Here is a 23,240-nt window from a genome sequence, read left to right as displayed (position 1 = left end):
TTTAAAACTACACTTAAATGCATGTGAAACACTGCATTACAACATTTTCTCCTTATTTGAATATAAAAAAGATAAAATATAGATTATAGTATAATTTGGATATATTTCAAGAGAGACAATGCTTAAATAACTAGATACACATTTTATGATGTATTACAAATATCTCATCTCTATTTTTGTTCACTCACTTTGATAGCAATGTACATTTGAGCTAAAGTGTGTTACTCAGAAAATAAATACTTCACAAGTTCATGAATATTAACAGCAGAGAAGAAAAACAAAGTAAATATTTAGCTGGTATGGGTAAATGTGTATTCACAAGGCATCCTTTATTAAGTTTTCCATTTTTTAAACAAGACAGATTACTTTCATCAGATTACAAAAATAGAAACAATGAGGTGTTTATGGAAAAGGTCAATCTTGTATGACGTGAGATGTGCTGCATTTCTTCATGGTTAGATGAGATCTTGTGTTGTACAGTAGCCTTTTAACAAGATTATATTTTATGAATGTATGTCATTAAGAAAATCAAAGAAGTGTAAACACAACAGTAACCACTGCTGGGTATGTACAATCTGGCTTTCCTTGCAGATGAGGTACTTAATTTCTTTATTTTGATGTTCAATTTTCAAACAAACATTGTGAATGCAAATCCGTACATGCTGAAATTGGAAATACTAAAAAAACATTTCTATAAAGGAAAAATGCTGAGATCAAATATTTCATTTCACACCAATGCTCAATGCTGTCAATCATGTAATCTTCAGGTAACAACTCAGGCACTGCATAAAGTTTCTATTTATCACAGTATACATCTATAGCTGACAAAAAATTGTTTCAGATGAAGCTGTCTCTGTTTTTCAACTTAAACTAGATACACAGCTTAAATCAGAGTCAAAGTAACTATTTTGTTAATAATGTGAAATCACAGAATTCCCACCAGAAAATTTCATTTGGCTCAGATATTTTTCCAAAAGATGAATAAAGCCCATTTGATTTTATCTTTTTATCTTATTTCCACTTCTTTTTTAGCAATAAACCCCATTTTTGGTGTAAAATTAAGATGACCTGTTTGTTTGTTTTTTTGTTTGTTGTTGTTTTTTTGTTTGTTTTTGCAAGAAACCACTCAACCATGAAGTTTTGGGGAACTCTAAACGCATGCATGATTTCAAAAACATATAAAATACTGTATTTGTTGTAATAAGTTACACAATGAACCTTATATACTAAAATATATTAAGCATTTTGGAAGCTTGAGTCCTTCATACGGAGAAAAATATACACATAGAATACAGGTTTTTGTACATTGGTCACCATTCTCACTGTAGTTATGGTAAACTGCTGGCACCATCGGTTTGATGTAGCTTAACAGATAATTACTAAATAATCAGATAAATTATTTGGGTGATGCTCAGAGAGCATTCAGTTCATAAAATTAAAGATGAGCTGAATTTTCTACATTAAATTCTTACTGCATGATAAAGAACTCAGATGGCCTTACCTAGGCACCACAAACCTGTCAGAAACAAATGCTATGCAGAAGTGTTCACAGCCACTAGTTATATGAAATAAGCTTACTAAGCATGACAGGTGAGGAGGAGTCAACCATATTTCCTTGGAGATTAGCTTTAGTAGTGACCCAAAAGTAACATGCAAAATTAAATGAATCTGCCTGGAAACTTGCAATAAGAGCAATACAGGAAAGGAACTATCAATGGCAGAGGAAAAAGATGACTAGAGAAGATCACTGACAGTAGTATCTGAGTGCCCATGTAATGCTCAGATTAGGAGACTGCTTCTATGAAACCCTCTGTAGCACAACATAAATTTTGGCAGGAGAAAAATGCTTTACAGACCCAAGAGAAGCCACTCCAAGAAGCTCCAAATTGTGCATGGAAATAATGCCTGATGGGAGGGAAATACTGAAGCCTTCATCTCAATGCTGAATATTAGACAAGGGAGACAGTGTTAGATCTTGAACTGGACATGTCAGCTGCTCCTGCAGGAATGAAGTAGGGCCTGGCACCAAGGCCAGTCCCACCATTGCAGCTGGGAGGCACTGGGGCTGTAATCTGGGACAGGTTTGGTGGTGCAGCCTGAGCTCAAAGCAGACCCCAGCAGACTGGAATTAGCCCTGGCTGCATCTATCCCACAGTGCCGTCTGGAGCACTTCCCACAGTCCCCAGCAGGAAGGGGGGCCCTTCATGGTGTGGGCTCTGAGTTAGTCCCAAGCTCCAGCAGACAAACCTCGGGAAGGAGGGTGCAGTCAGGTCCCTGACAGGGTTGTGCTTAGCATGTTACCTGAGGTTATGGCCTTCATACTGCACTTTTCAAAGCAGGTACCTACAACAGGTAACAAATGAATGGAATACATATGCATGCAGTGACTTTACTTGTTACTGTTTTCTCTCATTCTATTTAGTAGCTGTGATTTTCTAATTTTTATTGTGGCTGGTTTCCTAATCTTAGGTAATAAAGGAAGAATTGAAATAAGAGAGGAACCATCTATTTTTCTGGCATAGTTAAACCCACAGTAATCAATCAAGCACATCAAGACAAAATCTGGTGTGCAGTGCACAGGTAGAAAGCACTGAAGGAAGCCACAAATTGATGCTTGCATTTCAGCACCATGGCTGTCTTTTGACAAATTGGTGGGGAATGCAGGCAGCAGGAGGCTATCCCTGTGACACTGTGTATACAAATGTGTAAGCATAATGACAAATATAGCCATTAGATAGTAAATGTAAAATAAAAGTTTGTTTTGTAAATGCATGCTAAAACTTGCAGAGTGGAATAAGGGCCTGCTAGCTAAGCAATATTCAAAACAGCCCTATGAATAAGTTCATTATTAATCCTTGCATATTTCAAAGAAGTTAAATGACTTGGCAGGTATCAGACTTTAAGCCAACAGCAAATTAAATTAGGCTGCGTGATGTCAGAGATCTAGCTGCGCATAACCCACAATTCCATGGGGTCAGACTTTAAAATAAAAACTGAATTTATCAGAGCCCAAGCTTGACAGAAAAGAAAAACATCCATTTAAATAAAACTCATCAGGTGGGCTGTAAAAATTAAGTCTTCTTTCAGAAAGGAAGAAAAAAATTCTTTGAAGTTTTTCTCTCAAGCTGTAATTGTCAAATTAGCAAGAAAAAAACAATTTAAAAAAAAAAAAAAAAACCTAAATAAAACACATCAACATATCCCAGTCTACATATCATAAACTTGCAAGATTTGGAGAAGAAATAGTTCTTGAAGAGTAAATAACAAAAAAAAAAAAAAAAGGAAAAGGATAATTTCAAAAAATGTTGTATAGTAAAACTTTTGTTGTTCAGAAGGGCATTCACAACAGTACCTTTCTGACATGCATATTAACCAGTGCCTGGGAAGGAAGATTGAGATGCCAGATTTAACCAACTTCTGGCTACATTTTGCACTGCTAGTCATCAAATTTTGGGCCCTGTGGTCCAAATTTCCCCTCACTTATCCCGTTCAGCTATAACGTACTATGGAGGAAAACACTGAAAGCCTTGCTTTAAATAAGGACAGTACTAGCTTCAAGCAAAGTTGATCCATTTTCAAATGTGTTTGAACTGAACGTCTGTGTATCTTAGGAAACATCTATCACACACAAACTATTTATTAACATTATTTTAGTCTTTTGCTGTGCAGCTTAGTGTTTTGTATTCATAAACAATTTTATCATAATAAAATCTCCGTGAATTTTGGATCACAGACAAAGAGCTAAAGCAAAGCTAGATGAAAAGACTTGCAAAAGATCATGGCTCAAGAAAGCCAAGTACAACCAGATAATGAGATCAAGCTCTGTGATGGTCATAGTAATATTCACTAAGATATCTCTTTCTTATATGAAGTTACCTGAAATTAAGAAAAATCAGTCTAAATCTAAAGTGCCTTTAAAGAACATACCCACTGTTCTAATTAAATTGTAACAGCTAAATATTTGTCTGTCTTCAGTCAAGTGCTTTGGTTATAATGAACCTGGAAAGCTTTCTCTATCATGCATCTGCCTCTTGCTTGTAAGCCAGAGGAACAGAATGGGAAGGAAGATACCATGAGCAGGATTAGATCAGCTAATCCTCCTGCTGTTTTCAGTAAACAGCTATTGGAAATGGTCTGTTTTTTCAAATTAAATGGCAACAAAACAAACAAACAAACAAAAAAATAACCAACCAACAAACAATGATGATAAAAAAATAAGCTACTGTCTGGTCAGGAAAGAGAAACATAAACCCTACTACCTGTGCCTCACATAAGAGCAGCTGGGTGCATGCTGCTGATGATTCAACTGTAATACGTGCTATTTATTATTACATAAGCAGAACAAGTTGTGTGGGGAATCTATTACAGTAAATCTACTGTGTGGCTAATTATTGTTATTTTCTTTTCACTTTCATGTTTTTATTACTCTTTTCTCATGCATGAAAAGCTCTGAGAGTAAAGGAAACTCTATTTCTGCCTTGTTACTGCTGAATGTACCAATAGTGAGCTTGAGTAGGTATGAAAGAAATAGTCCATTTGTCTTGAATCTTAAAACAAATCTATACCTCATAAGCAGACAACATGCTTATTTTCAGAGAGAAAACTGTAAAGTAATAATAGATAAAATTTTTATATACTCATCCTCCATCAAATCACTCTGTTTTAGAATCTACTTGTCCTCCATCCACGTAACTGATTCAAAGGATACCAGTTTTATAGCAGAAATTATTTTTAGTTCATAAAATATCACCCCCAATTGTCTGGGATTAAAATGAATAGGGATACTGTCAGCTGCTAACATCAAAAGATCTCAGATGTTTGGACATGCACTTCTGGTGAGCTTGTTCTGCTAGGCATCACCACTGACAGGGTCTTTGGTCAGAGAAGTTGATGCAGTTGGGATCATCTCTGAAGAAACAACAAGCCAAAAATCGTGGAACAAAATATTCAGATATGATTTAATAAGATCTGTTGAGGTCTGTTAGGAATTTTTTTTTTTTTTTTAATTTTTTTTTCCTTATGGGGATGCAAAGAGATCAGAAAAGTACAGAATATATACCTGTAATTTTCCAATTTTCCCAGTTATTAAGCAGTTTATTTTTATCACCTCAAAATGGAACAGCAGTATGCCATGAAATATGCAAGTGGCAAGATCATGCATCGTTCAAGACTTGAGTATTGTGAGATGAGATGTATCAGCTTCCTTTATCTCAGCTTGAATTCAAACAGAACAATTCAGTGCAGCTTCATTTCCTACTTAATGTAGCTGCAAATGTTTTGGCCCTTTGGTCTTTTGTATTTAGTGTGCAGCGTTTGGCATATTTAATAGTTTTCCTGCTTATCACTAAGAAAAATGACATCTTACCCATTCTCTGTCTTCCTAAAGTACATTTTCACTAGTCTACTGAAAAAAAAAAATAGGAAAAAAATAAAATAAAATAAAACATCACAGAAAAAAATCCAGTAGCAAAAATCTGTTCTGTGTTTAATCAGCGATTTAGTACTACATGAAAAAAAAGATAAAAGCTGCCAAAAAAAAAAAAAAAAAAGCACAACCTCACTGCCAGCCAGTCAGAAAACACAATCAGCTGCAATTAAAACTATCTGGACAAATAATTTCAAATCATAAAGAAATGGCATGAAGAGAACTAATTCTGACAGTGCTGCACCCATGGTGTTTGTATAAGGTTTGCATTCTACACATTAACTCAGGCGTGTCCAACCTGTGGTCTGCAGGCTGCATGTGACTTTGGACAGTTATTAATGTGGCCTTACAAGATCACAAAACTATTAACATTATTATATTTTAATTTATTATTATTTTTAGCAGTATTTTTCATGAGTTGATTGCACATAGCTCAAGTGTAGACTGTGACAAAGAAGCACTAGGGAAGGAAGGGCATAGTAAAGCGCTAACTCTCATGCCCACCACACACACTCAGCTGCATCAAAATCCAAATGTATTATATGTTACACTGGCTTGTTGCCACCCCACCTGGTGAGCAAAACACAGTGATTGCTGATAACAGTATTTCAGCCTACTTAGATGCGTGACTGTGTCTCTTGTAAGGGTTGGTAAAAAGGACAACCCTAGAAAATTAATAAAAGATGAAGAAACTGCCACCAGCAACTCACATTTGATGGAATATCACTGCACGTTGTATAAAGAAAATCTATGTGTGAACACTTTAAAAATGAATAATGCAGAAATCATCTCCAAGGCTTCAAATTTCACAAAGTCCAAGGGACTGAATCATCACTGATTCCAGGATTTCCTTCAAAGCATAAAAGCTGATTAAGAGGATATAATTTACTTTTTTGAAGTAAGGTGGCTAAGTTAGAATAAAATGCTAAAAAGATTTAATGACTGAAAAAAATAATCACAACACTTACGGAATCAAAAAGAAAATGCATGACATATTATGAAGATGAAAAATGGCTTGCATATCTAGCATTTTTGGTGAATTTCAGCACAGATTTAAATGAAAGTCTTCAAGGTGAAAATCATAACTTCTGTGTTATGATTCAAACCACAACAGTATTTGAAATTTTGATACTTAGTCCTGGGGACAACAAAAAATATGTAGCCTTCCTTTCCATTTTGATAAAGGAATTTGAGAATAGGTTTAAAGACTTCTGAAAAACACCTCCTTTTCTTTTCTTTTCTTTTCTTTTCTTTTCTTTTCTTTTCTTTTCTTTTCTTTTCTTTTCTTTTCTTTTCTTTTCTTTTCTTTTCTTTTCCTTTCCTTTCTTTTCTTTTCCTTTCCTTTCTTTTCTTTTCTTTTCTTTTCTTTTCTTTTCTTTTCTTTTCTTTTCTTTTCTTTTCTTTTCTTTTCTTTTCTTTTCTTTTCTTTTCTTTTCTTTTCTTTTCTTTTCTTTTTTCTTTCCTTTCCCTTCCCTTCCCTTCCCTTCCCTTCCCTTCCCTTCCCTTCCCTTCCCTTCCCTTCCCTTCCCTTCCCTTCCCTTCCCTTCCCTTCCCTTCCCTTTCCTTCCCTTCCCTTCCCTTCCCTTCCTTTCCCTTCCCTTCCCTTCCCTTCCCTTCCCTTCCCTTCCCTTCCCTTCCCTTCCCTTCCCTTCCCTTCCCTTCCCTTCCCTTCCCTTCCCTTCCCTTCCCTTCCCTTCCCTTCCCTTCCCTTCCCTTCCCTTCCCTTCCCTTCCCTTCCCTTCCCTTCCCTTCCCTTCCCTTCCCTTCCCTTCCCTTCCCTTCCCTTCCCTTTTTTCCTTCCCTTCCCTTTCCATGTTTGTGACTTCATTTTCACTTAACGTAAATACATTTCCTATCAATTTTCAAATGGAATATATAGAGTTGCAACCAGATATTAAATTCAATGAAAAATTTGATCATGTCTCTTTTACTAGACTTTTATAAGACCTGTATTACCAGAAAAAAATATTCCTTGCTTCACGATGATGTCATCACTTTTTGGAATTACATACATTTGCAAACAACTCTTTTCAAAAATGAACCACAGGAAGAGTAAAATTCCATAAAAAATCTCTAATGGAACACCCTGAGAACTCACTAAGAGTCACAACTACTTCTACTGAGTCAGACCTGAATGCACTTTTTTCACAAAATAAGGTCGAATATCCCACTAGTTTTACAATTTTGCCACTTTTGTTTGTTTGGTTTTAAGTAAATATTTTAAAAAGTTTTGTTACTTATATATCATCCCATATATTTTATATGCAGTCCAAGACAATTCCTTTTCACTCAGTGTGGCCCAGGGAAACCAAAAGGTTGGATACTCATGCACTAGCTCAACAAAATAGGATTCAATAGAAATTGTTAGAAAAAAAATGAGAAGAGACTTTTCAAGATCTTGGCCTCTTTTTGGATCTGACTAACATTTACATCTGAGTGGTAAGGTGTTGTATATTTGACTCAGTGTTGATAAGGGGCAGTTTCAGTCAGTCTGGGACTGTGCTACTGCCAAAACCAACAGTGCCCACAAGTACCCTGGCATAACTGTTCAGGGAGCTTCAGTCTGAAGTCTGACTGAAAGCCAAATTACCAAATCCTCGAAAAGACAATCTTTTAATCAGATGGGCAGAACTTCAGCAGCAGTTCACAGCTAATCAGCATAAATTATTCAGCCTTCTCTGGAAATGTTTGTCCAGTTAGGCCGACAATACCTTCCAGAGCAAAAAGGACTTTAAAAAGATACATTTTAATTCCAAAAGCTTTAAGATGCTGAGCAGCCTAAAACACATAATAGTTTGTCACAGATGCTACAGTGTGCAAAAGTGGCTTAAAATATGTAATTCTGAAATGTATTATATGAAATAATATGTAGCCATTTGCAACTGTTGTTAGAAGAAAAGTTAATTGTCATACCTATCATACATACATTTATATATATATATACCTATTATATATATGTGTGTGTGTGTGTGTGTGTATGCATATATACATATATGTATACATGCATACATAATGACCACAATCTTTGGGTCTTAAGTTTGATATCAAGAAGAAACATGAAATAATACAGGCTTTGAAAAGCACTAGCATTTTCTTTCCCTAGAGCAGGAATTGGCAATTTAGTCAGACCAATGATACCACACCATTAGGAGAACCTCAGTGCATTACTACACTGAGTTCTTAAACTGGAAAACATCATGCATACTTTAGGCATAGGCTGCTACTGAGATTACTTTCAGCATCAAGCAACCTCCACTCAGGTGTTGCTGTGTGCCTGTTTATCTTACATATCTGCACCTTACGTTTTCAGAAAAACAATTCATGTGCATGCTGCTCTGTCAAGGGACTGAAGAAACATTATTTACAAAATGTTATAATATAAATGTCAGATTCACTCCCTACATGAAATACAGTTAGAAATGTGGGGTAAAGGAGATGACAGAATGATTACAGTGGTATGTATTTAATCCAAATAAATTTACACAAATAAAGCAAAACATGCTTCTCTGATTAAAGTGAAGGAAGAACCTATATTCTTAATAACAAACATCTGCTTCTTGAAAAGTTCAGGAAGAATTCCCCTTCATCTATTTCAGCCAAGGATAGAAATGGTCAGATCATGCCGTGTCTTATGTCAGGCACAGTGTTTAAATTTTTCAGAACACTTGCTGTTGAGCGAAACCTACACCCACCCACAGAAAGAAGACAAGTATAATCCTGTTATTTTCCAGATGGGTGAACAGAAGTGGTTGCAGAAGATTGTTTCTGACAGTGCTGGCAACAAAACCCAGGGGCCAAACCACCTATCAGATTTACATAAAATGTATTCAAATGCAGGAGAAAATGTATTTTCTGAAGGTGTTTTGAACAGCTGCTGAGTTATTTAGTAGCAACACAGCAGGCAACACTATAGCTCTCACATTCTCATCTTTCATTACTACTAGTCCCGTAGGTGCTGGCAGCTCTGACAAGACAATGCGAACAGTAGGGGGGATAAAACAATTTCTGTGGCAATATATAGACCCCAAGCTCCTGGTGTTCTCTCTAAAACTCATCGGTTCAGTAGGAAGCATATCCACCATTAGAACAGACGCTGTGACCAGCATTGTGAACAGCACAGAAGAGCCAAGGAGACACAAACCTCAAGTCACAGATGTGACTTGGTGCTAAGCAAGCAGAACAGAGAAATGTACAGCAAACATATAACACTGCAGTTGAGCAGAGCCTCCAGAAAAGGTGCTCCACAGCCTGAAGAAGAATTTTAATATTCTCCAAAGCTCCACCTCACACATCTGTTCAATAGGGATCACATGGAGTGTGAACTTGAGTAATTTGGCCTTCTACAGTATTACCTCATTTCACAACAAAACACAGTGTTTGCAAACACGCACAACTTTTTGCAAACTATACTGAAATAGATACCATATCCTGAAATACCTTGTAACACAGCAGATTTTTTTTTTAATGCTTCTTGAGAGACAATAGTGCTGGTAGTGCTAGACATTAATGACTTCTCTATCATCACAATACGTTAACGCTTATGGTATGATCACAGGAATTCTACAATATATTCACCTTTACTTTCTGCTGAATGACAAAATAATAAAATATTGTCTAACACATGGTAGCATTAGCTATAGTTAAAATAAACTACAGAGGATGCATCTTTATTACCAAGTTGTGCTACATACCTACATCTGCAAGGAATATAGGAAAAAACAAAACAAAAAAAAAAAAAAACCAAAAAAAAAACTTCTTTCTGTGTCACTCTGAGTTTCCTCTGTGGTGGATCGACCTCTGCCACCTGCCAACCCAATCACTATTTCACTCTTTCTTGTCAGAGTGACCATTTGGGTTTGGGAACCAAATAAGCAGAAAAAAAACTCAGGATAAGGGGTGAGATAAAGACGGGGAAATCAATTGCCATTTGCCATCACAGGCAAAACTGGCTTAACACAGGGAAAATGAATTTAATTTTTTGCCAGTTAAAACAGATTTTGGTTTTGAGAAGATAGTGATAACACCTTCCCTGTACCTCCTTCTCTTCTTGGGTTGAGCTCTGTCCCTCATTCCAAACTCCTGTATCTCCCTACTCCAAGCACCACAGAAAGAGTGGGAAATACAGAGTTACAGACATAGTATCATTCTTGTGGCCCTACACTGATCTCTTTCCAGCATGTACATGTCTCTCTCGTACCTTCCAGTGAACCAGGTTTGGGGGAGCCCAGAACTTGACACAACAATCAAGGTGTGGCCTCACCAGCACAGAATGGAAATAAAGGACAACCTCTCTTGACTTACTGACAATATTATGCCTACCACAGCTAAGAATATCATACTATAGTCTCCACTACAGTTACCCCCAATTTAATTTTCCATCTATAACCAGTCACCACTGAAGTGCAGTTTTATTTTCTTCTGTACTTCCAGTCATGTCAAATACAAGATTCAAGTAGTGGTCACAAAATGACTAAGCATCTGTGGATGAAGGTGAACAGAGATATGGCAACAGCATCATTAACTACACAAAAAATAGACCAATAAACATAAACAGAGTGGGAGAAAAGAACTAGCAGTCAAAGGTGAGCAAGCAGAGAAGAAAGTTTCATAGTTGATGGTCTAATATAAAGCCAGGTCAGTGTGTACTCCCAAGAACAAAGCATAAAAAGGACAGTCAAGGTGGTGGACAGATGGAATGAAAAACTTTTTCTCACCTGAATTAACTACATCCCAGAAGACAAATTCATCACTGAATTGATGTCCTTTAATCAAAGGAGGAGAAATACCTTACTTCCTTGACTGTGTTTCTTAAACAAATTTCTTTCAGAAAGATGCAGCTCACTTGTCTTTCTCTCTAACCTGACTACTACAGAGGACTACTTTACAAATGTACCTGTAAATTTTACTCAGTGCTCCCTTCAATCAGGTGACTCCATTTGCAACAACAAGTTTTCTCACATCCAGTGTATAAAAGTTGACGTAAGCTGACTAGTTTTAAAAGAATCAGCTGTCTGATTTTGTTTTCTTCCTTCTGTTCCAGACACATGCAAGTAATATACTAATATTGGTCTGAAATCTATTTAGAAAGCAAGAACTTACCAAAAGCAAGGTTAGAGTAAATAAGATAAAATAATAGAAGATAACTTTCACTATTTCTTCTTTCCCTCAGCCATCATCAAAAGAAGAATTTCTAATAAACTGTGAAACAGAGATCCCAGTAATATCTCTGAGGTTTTATGATTATTTTGGGCCACAAATCTGGACTTGGCATAATACAAATGACAGATTCCAATCCAACATTCTTTGAAATCTAAGATTCTTACACTGCCCTCAGAATGTGAGTGTCTCAGAATCACTAAATACATTATGCCACACTGGGATGCTTAATGTTGAGATAGGAGCTGATCACCTAGACTAAGAACTACTCCCTTCTCCTCAGCACAGAGGAGAAAATCCAACCAACCCCACATGAATCTTAACCATGTGACTTCGTGTCCCACCTTATTTCCTCATGGAGACCAGCATTTAAATTCCTTTAGAATACTAGTGTTAATGAGCCATCTCTAAAGAGAGCCAGACTGGCTTGCTGGGAGCTACATTTCTTCCACTTCTCTCAATCTTCCCTCAATCCACTCCTTCCTTTGGATACACATGCAAAGGCCAGAAGCTTACTACTTTTTAAATCGCAATATGACACAGATTTTCAAGATCTGCAGAGTAGAAAGCACTTCCTCTTACTTTCAGCTAAAGCAAACCTGTAGAAAATGTTATAAGCACACACAACCTATTTTATTTCTGTATTGATCTTCCACTTCAGCCACAACAGGCAAGAAAGAGAACTTTAAAAAATTGCTTTGACTTCACAGATTTTTTTGTTCTTTTAGCTCTTCAAACCTTAGAAGCACTCAACAGTGTAAGCATTTTATTATTGTGATCTCATGTCTTAGGAGAAAGACAACATGGCATCTTCATAAGTTTATTTAGCAACATACTGTGTTGTTCTATTTCCAGGCACACTGTCAAACTAACAGAAACCAAACTGTTGTCTGAAAAGACCTCTGTGTAAAGCAGTGTGTGACCAGACAATGAACTAATGAACTTTCCAGAACACTGTATAGTTTAGAAATAATTTTTAAGAGCAACAAACACTAACAACAGAAACCACCAAAATACTGAGAAAAACTGAAATATTCAGTATAACATAATCTTAATAGTTTATTACTTCCTCTGCTATCCAGTGATTCTTTTTTCCTTCAAGTCACAGAGATGAAGATCTGCTTTGTTTCATGTAGTGTACCTAGTGTATCTTCAGTAACACACATATCCCTTTGTACTATCAAGTATGTAAAAGAACTCCTTTCTTCAAAAAAGGCTCTTCCCTGAAATGAAGGGAACAGACAGGTATTATGAAATCTTTACTATCTGTATCACAGTCTCAGCCATCAACAGGAAGAAAAAAAAAAGTGAGATAATGGGGCAGAAACTATCTAAAGAAACTGCATATCTAGAAGAAGCAATCACACAGCAGTACTTGGAATACAATCATTAATTCAGTATAAAGGAGGTCTACAGCACACTTGAAAAGATCAGTATGCCCAGTCTCATTTGGAGAACAATATTTCCTGGCTTCTCTTGATTCTGAAAATTAAATCAGCCATTATTTATGTCACATTTCATAAGAGGGGGTGCTAAACATGCGTTAGGATGTTCGGAATTATATAATGTTGCAGTCATGCTTTGTGAAGTTTATGAGATGAAAAACTAACAATCTATTCACGTATCTAATTACCAACATATTTATGATATGTGCAGTGATTAATTACTGATCATAAAATAGAAATTAGCATCTGATCTTGCTTAAATGTGAACATTCATGTGACAGTGTTTTTGTGTGTCCCTTATTAGTCTTACTCCTTTTAGCATTTCAGTTCCAGTAAGACAAATAGAATAAAAATATACTGTCTTGAACAATTGGGTACTCCCTTACAATCAGTAACTGATAGCAACGAAATTCAGATGATGAGGGCTAGGAAAAAGGGACAATAAAACTGTGGGCAAAAATGAAGTAACAGGTTTTTTTTTCAACTACTGTCTTCTACTTCAGAGGTGGAGAACAGTAGAAATGCAACAAAATTATTGCCCAGGAATGCAGCATAACCACTGGAAAGATTAAGTAAATGCTCACTGCACAACTAGTCTATGCAGACAGTCTTAGTGGGACAGTCAGTATATTATATATAAAACTACATTCATGTAAAGATTATTACCAACAAGACGGAAATAATTTGAGAAATATTTTTCTTTTTGTTCACAATCCTAAATCACTTCTTTCTATGCACTGTGCATCAGCAAAAAGTTGCATCTTTATTTAAATAGCTATAAAACACTCACAGGCAAATAAAAGAGCATTGTGAAATGAATAAAAAATGCATACCTCGATTTCCATTATAAATGTTTCTAGGAAGTGGGACTAATTCTATTAAAAACAATGGTTACCAGTTGTCCCAACACAGAAGACAGGAATTCACAACAGTCTTCTTCACATAATATATGTGCATATATACACTGTAAATAAATATATGCCTGGAATATTTTATTTGTGCTGACAAAATCATTGATTGGTAGAATTTATTTATTGTGCTGACATTCAAATGATGTGTCATTACACTAAAATTCCTCCATGAGACAGGATTTACTAGTCCTTCATGATGGATTAGTTCATCCTGAAAAGGTAAGCGTAACGCAAAATTAACTTCTCCAAAAGCTATTGTGATTTTTCAGTGTTACCTAATTTTGATGTACAGTGCTAAGTTGAATATGGTTATAAACATAAATTCCCTGTAACAGCATTGGTCATACAAGTAAAATACGTTTCATTCTTAAAAGGGATAATAATAAAGATAAAAACAAAAGCTATCCTTGTTTCCTATAGAGATTTAAGTCATCTACAGTGTTTCTTATCCCATCAAGAAAGATGTTTAAATTCTAGTGGAGTATAGCTTAAGGAACAAAGGTTAAATTCTCTTGTCCTTTTTTCTTCAGGATACTGCAGAGTACACAAGAAGCTAAGTCCATCAATTTCAAGCACAAATTCAGAGCATCTTTTTGAGTTAAAAGTCAGTGTTTGCCCCCAGACAGAATTTAATTTATCAGAATACCAGGCCCAACATAAATCTTGATTACATGAAATTACCAACAAAATCTAATTTTTCAAAGTCCATATTCAACAGTGGATGGGAAATGGCATCATACCAACTGAACTTGAGAAATAAATTTGTCTAAAATTCAAATATCTTTGTCACTGTTTGCAGTATTATTTCACAGTACTACACACAGTTTAATTCCTTTTTATCATTAAATTTCACAGCATTAGAACCCTGAACTTTCAATTAGATTTGCATTTGCAGTAATTACAACAGAAGAAATGGGTTATCAGTGGAGAAAAAGGTTGTTAGAAGAAAGTACATTTTGCTTTGCAAGCTTGTTATTTATCTTTTCAGAATATTTGTTAACTAAACACTGAACTTTATATTTCCATTGAGATAAGTAACCTAAAGGCAAGCTGTCAACTTTTAGCTTAACAGCAAAAAGATATAACAAGAAATTACAGTCAAGAGTATTGTATTAGTTTTTATTTTTTGTTGTAAATCCACATGCAGATAAACCAACTTAGGCTAGATACCAAACTTGAAAACAGACAAGATTAGATGGGATGAATCCCAATCAAGAGAATTTTTCTTAAATAACTAATCAACAGTCTCATATTTCTTCAATATATTTATACTTGCTGTTGGACTTGAATATCTTGAAGGTCTTTCCAAGCTGAGCAATTCTATGATTCTATGTGAAATCTGGTAATAATACTTCTCCTGTCTTACCTGTGGTATTCCAGGTAGGTCATGGTATTCTATCTATGCCTGAGAGTCCATAATGCAGACTGCTGTCCACCACAACTGTAAGAAGAGTTCTGGATGTCTGCCATTTTAGGAAGGCAACAAAAATGTTGTACTAGGCTACTCAGTACTACCAGACTGCTGCAACAACTCGTACTTAAAGCTTTATATTGATATAAATGTATTTAAAAGAGACTGAGTGAAATACACCTAGCAATGGAAGTGATTAAATCAGTTGGTTTTGTTTCTAGACTACACATCATTGCAGGTACTAAAATGGCGAATTTTATACATAGCAGAAAGAGTACCACCAGTAAGTCAAAGGTCATTTATTTCACCTTTCTTGTGTACTAGTGACACCATTCCCAGAGCAATGTATAAAGTTATGGGCTTTGCAGTACAAGTGAGACTTACAAGAGTTAGTATAGCAGTAGGCTACAAAGATGGTTGAGTGACTGGAACCTCTTTCAGATACTCAGAATCTGACTGCACATAATCCTAGATTATTACGTGATGCAGCTAAAGGACAACATGATCTCTTCCGTCCCGTGATTCAGTATTTCTGTGTTCTTGAGATAATTCTGTCAGGTCAGATAATTTAAGACCTAGTCAAATCCAGACCATGAAGGGTAAAGGAATTCAAACATCTGCTCATCAAGTCAGTACCTAATGAGCCTCAATAGCCATAACAGTTGGTTTGTCAGCTTTGACAGATCATTGATGAAATGCTAAATGTTGTTGCTGCATCAAAGCAGAAAAAAAAAAAGAAAAAAAAAAGTTTCTGAAAAAGTGACACACATTTCTAAACTCACTGTTCTTTTTAAGCACAAAACTTGAAACCTAAGTGAAAACTACAAGAAAGCTTTTTCTTCTTAATGAGAGCCCATAACTGTTTCTACAAGGCCTGATAAGCTGTCATCAATTGCAGATAATTTTAGTGGAAAACCATATCTATAAAAGCCATTCCTAGGTACTGTCACACTATGATTTATGTTGACTTATGATTTATAATTTCTATTAAAAATGCAGTAAATGTACGTAGTTAAATAGGCATTCCTTCTGAAAGCAATTCTAAATTTAATTCAGACTTCATTATAATTGGTTAGATATTTTACAGCATATAGTTTTATGTATCTAATTCAACATTCACATGGATGTGATTAATGCTTGTGCTGATTCAAAATCAAAATTAGAATATGCAGTATGTAAGATACTCAATTTCACCACTGCATCTAAGTGTGTTTTATTCATCAGTTATAAACTCAGTAATTCTTATATCTCTTCCAGTTAAGCAAAAGTATGATGATGGAAGGATTGAGTTGGCTTAAGGTGCTTAACAAAACACATTTCAATATCTCATTCCTACTTAACTAACAATGCTGGAATTCAGTATTATAAGGGCTACCCTGAGAGTAATATCTCCTATTTTATTATGTTAGCCTGTAATACAAGAGGTGAATTTTGGTGGGATGGTAGTAGATGTTGAACATTCCCACCACTTTCAGTTAAATTTTGTTGCTGTGTGACAGATGGCTGAAGGGTCATGAGACAAAATGGCATCTGACCTGGAAGTACATATGAAGAAAAGATGTGTAATTGAATTCCTCCATGCAGGAATGTCTTTAAATGCTAACAAAATGATGACTTATAAGTATGCACCAATATGAGAACATAAATCTCTCTGAAATGAAGGAAAACAGGTATTACTCAATGACTCAAAACAAGCCAAGTCATACAGATCGTGATTTACATTTTAAGAAAGAATGTGTAATAAAGGCTTTATAAGGTCAGTTCAAACAACACTTTCCTATGGAAAGTGAGGAAGTGGGAGTGTCAGTAGAAACATGGACACTGATAATCATGTGGTTTGCACTCAGTGTCCCATATCTTGTCATGTACCATGCAGGGGTACAGAAATAGTTTCAGTACTTTCACAAATTAGAAGGTTCCATCTGCTCTTGAAGAGTGAAGATCAAATAAACATCATCAACTTCTATACTGCATGGTACAGACTAAAGTTGGTTAAACAATATTGACTGAATAATTTATTCTAGAAATTTTGCTTTTATGGATTGCTATATGCGACCTTCTCAACCATGAATAAATGCTTATATCCCCACCAAAAATACTAATTTAAACGTGACAGAAAATTAGAAGCAACTACACTCAATATGTTCACTTGGAAAATTTATGAAAAAGTACTAAATGCAGTACAGCAATAAAGTTCTGTGAAAATTAGCTCTATGTAAAGAGTAGGACAGTTGGACTGGATGATGTTGTAGGTCCTTTCCAACCTTGTGATTCTATGTTCATTAAATCCCACAACAAAATTCTGGCAATTCTGTAAAACACAGTGAAGTATTATGCTATACATGCAAGATTTTTACCGATGCCTGCCAAGAGTGTTCCAAATAGAAAAGAATCTGGTGTCCTCCTTCAAGTATGCACTCACGATCAAGGAGAGAGACACATTCTAAACTTTTGGAAGGAAACATAATCTAAATAAAATATAACTCAGAGAAGATAAGATGTCAAAACAAACCAACCAACCAACAAACAAACAATGTAATGTGGTAATCTCAATCACTTCTTTGTTAAAGTTACTTTCTGTCAATCAATGAACTGAAGAAAGACAATCTGGCCACAGCAATAGCTGTATCATTTAACTACAAATTTTGTACACTAAATTTTGTCAGGCAAATGTATTTCAGAACCCATACATGGAATGAAATGTGCTTCAACTTATGTTATTTGAATAATCCAATTCATAAAAGTAAGCTAAACTTACACTTTAGCTATGTGGTCACAGATCTAACTGAAAAGATGAATATGATTTTACGATTTAATTATAATTTAGTTTTCATTTATTATGAAATCACACAAAAATAATTCAAGCAAACACATATTTACAAAATCAGGCATTACAAACTTACTCAATAATAAGCAGAAATGAAAACAGTAAAAAAAAAAAAAAAAAAAAAATGCAGGATTGAAACAAATCCCCAATTTCTTAAGGCAAGGCAGAAAAAGTGAGCAGAGTTTTATTGGTTGTTTCAGTAAAGCTGCCGTTTCACTAAGACCATAAAGAAAATGACTGAACATTTTAAACTCACATTTAAATCTTCATCAGATTTGAAAGGGAAGAACATATTTGAGGGAAATAATCGTGTAGTTAAAAAAAAAACTTGTTAACTATGGGGATATCTTAGCTTCCTATAGATATTGGATTTAGAAAGAAAAAGAGAAAGACAAAATAGAGACTATTGGGAATTATTACATAGGAGCCATAGGCATATCTAGAACTGGAATATCTGTCAAATATGATCTTATAGACTAATTCAAAGTCATATTTAATAGAAATATCACTTTCCTACTGGAATATTTTCAAATAGTAACAAATATATTTATGCTAGTCTTTGTCTCTCCTTTTCCCAAATTACTGGTGGAAAAAAAACAAAAAACAACAACAAAAAAAAACTTATTAATTTTGCAGGTAAAACTTTCAGATAGAGTTATCTATCTCCAACAGCCACTAAGAGAACACAAATCAACAGTTTTGTCATGCATTCATATTTTACAGCCTATGATAAAAGATCCTGGGGGGGGGGCACAAATGCCTTGTCAAGTTTGCTTTTTCCTTTGGCAGAGGTTAAGGATGATTGCTAAAGGATTACAATTTTACTGCTGCTTGGTGAAGGATATACTGCTCTCTCTACATTTTAGAAGGACTCACAAGAGTAATCACTAGTCATTTTGAAGGCCATGCCCATAAACTCAGATGCATATAAATCCCTGCCAGTCACAGTCTACAATCATGCATTTCAAATTATTTAGCCTGTCACTGTTTAAAGACAGTGTAAATTCCAGTAAACAAAGGCAAAGCATAAATTGAACTGACACTACTATTTAGTGTTGCAACATGGACAGCAAAGCCATAAATATACATGTTAATTTTAGAGTAAAAAAAATAGGAAATTTATTTTTCAGCGTCAACTTGAATTCTATAACTAGAACTAATGTTTTTTTTTTTTTGTTTTTTTTTTTTTTCAGTGATATATAGATGCATTTGTTGCTAAAGTACTATTAGACTTTGAAAACTATCCAGCATTTAACATTCTAATTTTATGAATCAGAGAAATTGCTATTTCAGGTAATACAGCACAGGCAATCAGTGGATCAATACTTCACACATGGGTAGTCTCTGCAACTAAAGAACAAAAAAACTAACTTATAATAAATTTGTTAGAAATGAGCTGTATCAAGTACTTTCTATGAGAAAAGTGTCTACCTGCTAGCTCATAGGGTAAAGAAGGGATAGTTTTCTTTATAAGCTTAGTATACAATTACATCAAAATCCTAAACCAAATTAATTTTCTGTCAGCTAACAATTAGGTTTGAATATACAATATGGTTTTGTTTCATTAATACTATGCTTTAAAAAGAAAGAACAACAAAAAAACTTTAAAATGGAATGTAAGAGTAATGCATAAACCTGCGGCTTAGAAGCGTAAGAAGGAAATGTAATGTTTTCTTAAATGGTAGATCCTTTCTTTCCTCTGTATACTGAAATGAAGTTTTCTACTTAAAGTCTAACATTTACTATTTTTCATAAGAGAACATGGTAAGGATCAAGGGATGAACACAAAAAATAACAAGACACACACAAAAAAAACCCATGCCAAATATACCATTATCCATGTACTACTACCAATCTCTTCCATGAAAAGAAAGTCCTCAATTCTTCTAGAAAAAGTAGCATTCTAGAATTTTTCAACATTTATGTAGTAAATAACTATTGCTGAAGACAAACACAAAAAGCTTCAAGATGCTATTACTTTCATGTTTTGATGTTAACAGGCTAATTTTGAGAAGACTGCTATACAAGTTTCAAGGGGACTTTTGTAGTGTCCTTCACGTATCACCCTCTACTATCAAAAATGTTCCTAGCTAGAAATACCTGTAATGTAAATAATTTGCACTGAGTTACCCATATCATAAATGCTAACAGTTCAGGTTCAGCAATTTATAATAAAATAAAATAATTTCAGAATCATAATAATCATAATAATTTAATGGACATCATAATTCCTGTGCCCAGCACCTCTTACCCCCTACTGTGACTCTGCCAAGTGGTCCATCTTGGCCCTGAGAGCATTTCCATTGCTGAGCAACAGCCAAATGTCAGTGCACTACCAGTGCTGTCAGAGCTGGAACCAAGGCATGGGGAGGGTGCAGTGCAGTGCAGTGCCAGCTAAGGCTTTAGTAAATAATTTCACATGTTTTAATTCACTTGCTAACCTCAGTCCTGTGGACAGTGAAAAATATGCAATCTTGCCTTCAATTTTGATAAAAGAATTTGAAAACAGGTTTCAAGATTGAAAAAACAAAACAACAACAACAACAACAAAAAACCTACAATCATTTTTTTAGTATATCTCCATTGTATTTTTATTTTTTTAAATAAAAAATACTAAAGACTTAAATAATTTTTGTTATTATACCCATAAATTATGGTACATATTTCATGATAGCTGCTTTGAAATTAATTCCTCCTGTTTAGTTATATTCTCCCATGGTGTCAGAGGCAGATGTTGGTGGTAAGGCAGTAGAGGTTTAATATTCCTACCAATATGCCACTACATTTTGTTGCTGTATGACTGATGGCAGCAGAGGGCAGCCTGACAGAATGGTGACTGATATGGAATTGCACATAAAGATGTACCACTGAATTCCTCCGTGCAGAAAAAAATGGCACCCACTGACATTCACTGGTGATTGCTGAACATACATGAAGACCAGCAGATTTTAGTAACAGTGAGTAGGTGAGTGGTGTATTTCAGCAGAGGTGACAAGAGAGATTATGCCTACTCATGCAGATTTTTATGAGTGTGGCATGCATCTCTTGTTCATCACTGGCAAAAATGCATTGCTAACGGCGCTGACCATGTTGAAAAGTAGTGCTTTGTAGCCGAGAACTTTTCTAACAAAAACATTATTGTGTTCTTTGCATCAGCTGTATTTTCCATGGAAATAAACAGGAGGCATGGCTTTCAGGGAGACCTTTGTTTATGCAGCCCAAGACAATTCCTGTTAAATTAATGTGACCCAGACAAGCCAAAAGGTTCACTACAACTGTTCAAACCCTACCCACTGACCTAGCACAGAGTGAACCTATTCATTTAATAGCTGGGCAACTTATCCAGAAGGATGTTGTGAGGGACAGTATAAAAATACTATGTTAAAATTGTCCCAGTTTTGATACTGATTTCTTTTTGTGTTTGGAGTTTGAAAAACTGAAGTAACCTGTATGAACTAGAAGGCATTTTAACTCAAGGACACTATGTTATGAGAAATATTTCTAAACATTCATTCAGAAAGTTTTGCTTTCCATCTCTTTTTCATTTTCTTTCTTTCTTTCTTTTTTTTTTTTTTTTTAATGTATTTTTTTTCCATTCAATATATAAGAAGACTAAATCTCTTCAGTGTAACAGTATTAAGTTCTTACCTTATTGTGATGGGGATGAATATTCCCTCACTAATGGATTGATTGACAGATACAGTCAGAATGTTCTGAGAGTTTCCACAACTGAATCGAACGGTTGGTCTTCCTTCCACAAGATACAAGTGAAGAAACTGCTGTCCAAAATTCTTTTCACTAGCTTTGAAAACAAAAATGGAAATAATCAGACTTTTGAAAGCACAGAACCTTTTGGTACCCCTGACACTTACAGATGCAATTTTTGTTTTTATTTTTCATGTATACTTTTATACATTATTTATTTCTTCTATGAATTTGCCATTTGAATTTAACTGTAGATCCTTGCCATAGAAAGTAAGACATAGCTCCTGCTTAGGATTTTTATTCCCTTCTAAGACAAATGGTTAAAATGTTACTATGTTTTTTTGCACTATATTTTGCCATATTTAACTGAAGAAGAAATGACTCAACAGCTGGGTCATGAAATTGAATTAATTGCATATATTTGAGCATGAGATTACTATTTTCTTCTTCCAGAATCCTCATGTCTTAAGTTGTCCTTCCATAACTCAAATACATCTTTTGCAGATTAGAGAAAATGTGTTATGACTAAGCCATATCTTGAATACAATGATTAATCTCCACATAGGTATGGTAGTTATAGTAGTTATATATATATGGTTATAGTTAGTAATGATCAAGTTCATATTTTGCTCTTAGTCTAGCAAAAGCAACTGAATAAAAAGTGAATACAGTATGCATTATCTCTGACTATACATCCCTGTTATGTTCTGCAAACCTAAACAAAAAATACATACTTTCTCTTACAAATTCTCAAAATCAAGGAGTACAACAAAATTAAAAAATGAACTCTTCATAATACTAGCATTTATTTATTTTTTTTTCATATATAAGGAAACCTTTTTGACAATGCGAAGTGTCAGAATAGGAAGTCACAGAGGCTCACTACATTTAAAGTGATATTACAGATTTTTTGTATTTCTGCTATTTTAAAATGGCAGTTTATTTAAAAAATAAATTTAAAATCCTTCTAAAGTAAAATTCTATCACAGAAGAGATTACTGAAAAAAAACCACAGTTGTTCAGATTTCAGCTGCTTTAAAATTCTGAATAATCGAATTTATCCTATTTAAATTTAAAAATGCCTTAACTTCTTAGATTTGCTAGGAATTGCTATGAAAAATACCCCACATCACTAGAAAGGTTGTGATACCTTTGTTGTTCTATTATTTCTCTTATTCCATTAAGAAAACAAAAGGGAAGACCTATTAAAATGTACTCAGAAAGTATTCTTTTCTCAACATTTACCATAAGAATAAATGAGGAAAAAACAAACAAAAAAACCCAACATTATTCCCATGGGTATGGATATAGACTAGAATCTCTTTCAGTATCACAGCTATTTTATCAAATCAATGTCTAG

General features: G+C 34.8%; 1 protein-coding gene across 2 annotated transcripts in view; it reads right to left on the bottom strand.

The window, feature by feature from the left end:
* The window catches only part of EYS (EGF-like photoreceptor maintenance factor), a 779,301-nt gene that overhangs the window by 108,728 nt on the left and 647,333 nt on the right, over window positions 1–23,240 (bottom strand). For both annotated transcript variants that reach the window (XM_085543820.1, XM_085543821.1), the window contains one exon: window positions 21,824–21,977. In XM_085543820.1, coding sequence (XP_085399946.1) covers window positions 21,824–21,977 — 154 coding nt within the window. The remainder of the gene's footprint in view (window positions 1–21,823; window positions 21,978–23,240) is intronic.

Source organism: Coturnix japonica, chromosome 3 (assembly GCF_054131305.1).
Source record: "Coturnix japonica strain WE chromosome 3, WE-NBRP24, whole genome shotgun sequence".
Taxonomy (NCBI): Eukaryota; Metazoa; Chordata; class Aves; order Galliformes; family Phasianidae; genus Coturnix; species Coturnix japonica.
Note: the sequence above shows the minus strand (reverse complement) of the source record. Positions and strands in the feature narration are given on the sequence as shown.